Below are 3,789 nucleotides of genomic sequence, written 5' to 3' on the forward strand. Positions count from 1 at the left end.
CTGGAGAGAAGGAATGGGTGACGTTTCGGGTTGAGACCCTTCTTCTTGAGATCCTTCCTCTTCCAAAGTCCACATTCAGTTCATTGGTCACTGGTATTAAGAGCCAGGTTGTTGTGTTGGCACCATTTGGTCAATCGATCCATCTCACATCGATACTCTGACTCATCACCATCTGTATTTCTTCAAGAAGCAGGGTCTCAACTCGAAATGTCACCTATTCCTTCTTTCCAGAAATGCTACCTGTCCCGCGGAGTTACTCCAGCATGTTGTGTCGTTCTCCGATTTAAACCAGCATCTGCGGTTCTTTCCCACACATGGTGATTTGCATTTTGTTTGTTCAGTGGTTGTAGATAATTCGAATTAAAATGACGCCAAAGGTTGTCCCTCGTGGATTTCCCACGTGTACAAATAAGGGGCGCACTGTACTCAGTCGCTTCACACGATCACAGATGTACCTTAAACAACCGGTATAGACATGGAAGTCATAGAATCAGCCAAGATCACTTCACACTGGCTGGAAGTGATAAGGATTAAAGAAGCTTTTCGGGCGATTCAACGTGTTTACTATCCCCTGCTCGCAGTTGTTAGCGTTCCTGGTAAGCATCTGTGAGCGGGATTGCCTCCAGAGGCGGCACAGTGGCGCCAAGGTAAAGCTGCTGACTTACAGAGTCAGAAACCCGTGTTCGGTCCTGACTCAGGTGCTGTCTGTACGGAGTTTGTACGTTCTCCCCATGACTTGCGCGGTTTTTCTCCACGATCTCGGATTTCCTTCCACACTACAAAGACGGACAGATGTGTAGGTTAATTGGCTTGGCATTATTGCAAATTGGCCCCAGTGTGTGCAGGATAGTGCTAGTGTACGAGGATCGCTGGTCGGCACGGAGTCGGTGGGCCGGAATGTCGATTTCCGCGCTGCATCTAAACTAAATGAAAGATGTGTGCAGTGTGTCGTACGTTTCTGCAAAATTCTGCTTTTACGATTATTTCTCTGATATAATTATCGTGTGCTTTTCAGTTTGTCGATATACTGTTTCATTATTAAGCAAATACTTATTGTATAAATGTATTTTTTCAAGATTTGCAATCTAGATGTCTTACTACTCTGACTAGATAGCACGCAACAAAAATAGCTTTTCGCCGTGCCTCGGTACGCGTGACAATAATAAAGGAAACTAAAGTTGGCCCATGCCAGCAGATCAGCACCGATCCTATCGCATGGCGAATCGGACATAGAATCGCGGACCCTTTATTCGAGTTATTTTGTGTTGGTGTAAAAATAACTGTTTCACTTCTCGCACCTATGCCGCTCCATAATGCATTTGTGTTAGAAAGTTGAGCAGCTGCAGAAATTGCCAAATATTGATAGATTTGGACCACGATGTGTTTTTGATTAGAATTTGCTGCTTTAACTTCATGTCCACTGATGCAGCGTGTTTACATTAAGGGTTAGAGATAGAATCGATTTTTAATTAGGGGGGCATGGTGGCGCAGCGGCAGGGTTCCATACAGACAACGGATGCTGTCTGTACGGAGTTTGTACGTTCTCCCCTTGACCTGCGTGGCTTTTATACGAGATCTTCGGCTTCCTCCCACATTCCAAAGACGTGCAGGTTATTAGGTTAAATGGCTTGGCATAAAAGTAAATTGTTCCGAGGGTTTAGAATAATGTTAATGTGCGGGGTTCTCTGGTCGGTGCGGACTCAATGGGTCGAAGGGCTTGTTTCCACGCTGTATCTCTAAGCGGAACTAAACTAATATCGTAGAATAGCAAAATATATTATTGGGATAATAGAACTTATTTTAAACATTATTCCTACAATTAGATAAAATGAACGACGTTACGCAACTTCCCCACAACCACACTAGGGATCCAACAAAAGCAGTTAAATTGTTTTACCCAAACTTGCACAACTGAATCTCATGGCCAAACGTGGTTATTTACCATATACCACAACATCTCTTTATTGCAGGGGAATGGCTGTCCATTGTTTTGCTCTGGTCAAAGTATAGAGACCGGCAAATTTCATGTTGTTCATAAGGGTTATTTACGTTATGTAATGTTTTCCAATTCATTATGCATTTTCTACAGTAAACGCGATGACGATTGCGATTCCCTCCCGAGGAAGGTGTGGTTTATCGACGTGCGTAACCCGCTACCTTGTGGCTATGGCGGCAGCGGATCTGCTGATTGTCATCCTCGACCTGATACTGAGACACATCCCCACTCTCTATTGGAAGGATTTCCTCTTCGTTCAGTCGATTCCCATCTGCAACATCCACGCCGTCCTGCTCTTCGCCGCCACAGACTGTTCTGTCCGGTTCACCGTCACATTCACCTTCGATCGCTTCGTCGCCATTTGTTGCCAGAAGCTCAAAGGGAAATATTGCACCCAAAGAACGGCGGCGATTGTTCTCGGGACAGTTATTCTGCTGAGCTGTATGAAGAACATTTTCTGGTACTTCATGTTGACTGGTCAATATTTGCTAATGACCCATCCCTGGTTTTGTGCTTTAGAGCGAAACATTTATTCCTCAGAGGTCTGGGCAGCAATTGAGTTTCTCCATTATATATTCACCCAGGTAGTCCCATTCGCCATTATCCTGTTGCTCAACTGCTTAACTGTTCGGCACATCGTAGCTGCGAGCAGAGCGCGCAGGAGACTCCGGGGTCAGAACAATAGGGACTGTGGCCAGAGTCCCAGAGACCTGGAGATGGAGAGCCGAAGGAAATCCGTCATTTTGCTCCTCGTCATTTCCAGCAATTTCATAGCCCTGTGGTCATTGTATGTCGTGTATGCTATCAGTAATCGAGTGGTGTTTCTGGGCTACCCGTCTGCGGACGTCAACATTTTTGTGGAGCAGATTGGATTCATGCTGCAACTGCTCAGCTGCTGCACCAATACCGGCATTTATGCCGTGACTCAAACTAAGTTCAGAGAAGAAGTGAGGAAAGCGGTGGCACGTCCCTTCACCGTACTTGCGCGATGCGTTAAATAACGACAATGCCCGCGCAGCCTGACTATTCGATAACTCGTAATTTTCTCACCTGTACTCTGCTAACGACCTGACAATTGTTCACTGTTTTTCTTTCCCTCGGGTGTTTTGTAGCGCTACCGCCAATGTTGGGTCTGTATTCTGTACACTTGGTCCCATTATTCTTCTTCTTAACCTGAGTTCAATCAAAACTCCCTCCCTTTTAACGGAAATTGGATTCATATTCAAACGTTGAGCTGCTGCAGTTACACATATACTTGCGCGGTGACGTTGACTAAACGCATAGAAGTAGCTTTGGTTGCACTGAAGACCATTTGAGAAAGTTAATGTACTGTTAGTGTGGTTAGCAATTTATTGATTTCTTCTTTATAACAAATGATCAAACAAATATTCAAATGATCAAACAAATATTGAACAAATGATCAAACAAATATTTCTTCTTTATAACAAATGATCAAACAAATATTTAATTTGTGTATACGAGCAGTAATGCTGCTGCAAGTCAGAAGTTTATGGTTTTTTATCAGTCTGAAGGGTCTCGACCCGAAGCGTCATCCATTCCTTTTCTCTAGAGACGCTGTCTGTCCCGCTGAGTTACTGCAGCATTTTGTGTCTATCTTCGATTTCAACCAGCATTTGCAGTTCCTTCCGGCACATTTATCGTTTCATTGTCGGTACATGTGACAATTAAAAACCATTGACCCTTGAGTTTTCCTCTCAAACTAACTTCAGAGGAGGGTGTTTCGTTTTGCGAGGAATTACGATTATCGAGCTGCTGTACAAATGCGTGCTCAT

The 3,789-nt window shown here is 44.2% G+C and overlaps 1 protein-coding gene across 1 annotated transcript; it reads left to right on the forward strand.

Moving 5' to 3' along the window:
- The first annotated feature begins 475 nt into the window (after positions 1–475).
- LOC144612155 (putative G-protein coupled receptor 139) lies at positions 476–2,997 on the forward strand. The gene is made up of 2 exons (XM_078431716.1): positions 476–596; positions 2,090–2,997. Exons 1-2 carry the CDS (start codon positions 476–478, stop codon positions 2,995–2,997), a joined length of 1,029 nt encoding a protein of 342 aa, XP_078287842.1.
- The last annotated feature ends 792 nt before the right edge of the window (positions 2,998–3,789 follow it).

The sequence above is a fragment of the Rhinoraja longicauda genome, chromosome 43 (assembly GCF_053455715.1).
Source record: "Rhinoraja longicauda isolate Sanriku21f chromosome 43, sRhiLon1.1, whole genome shotgun sequence".
NCBI lineage: Eukaryota > Metazoa > Chordata > Chondrichthyes > Rajiformes > Arhynchobatidae > Rhinoraja > Rhinoraja longicauda.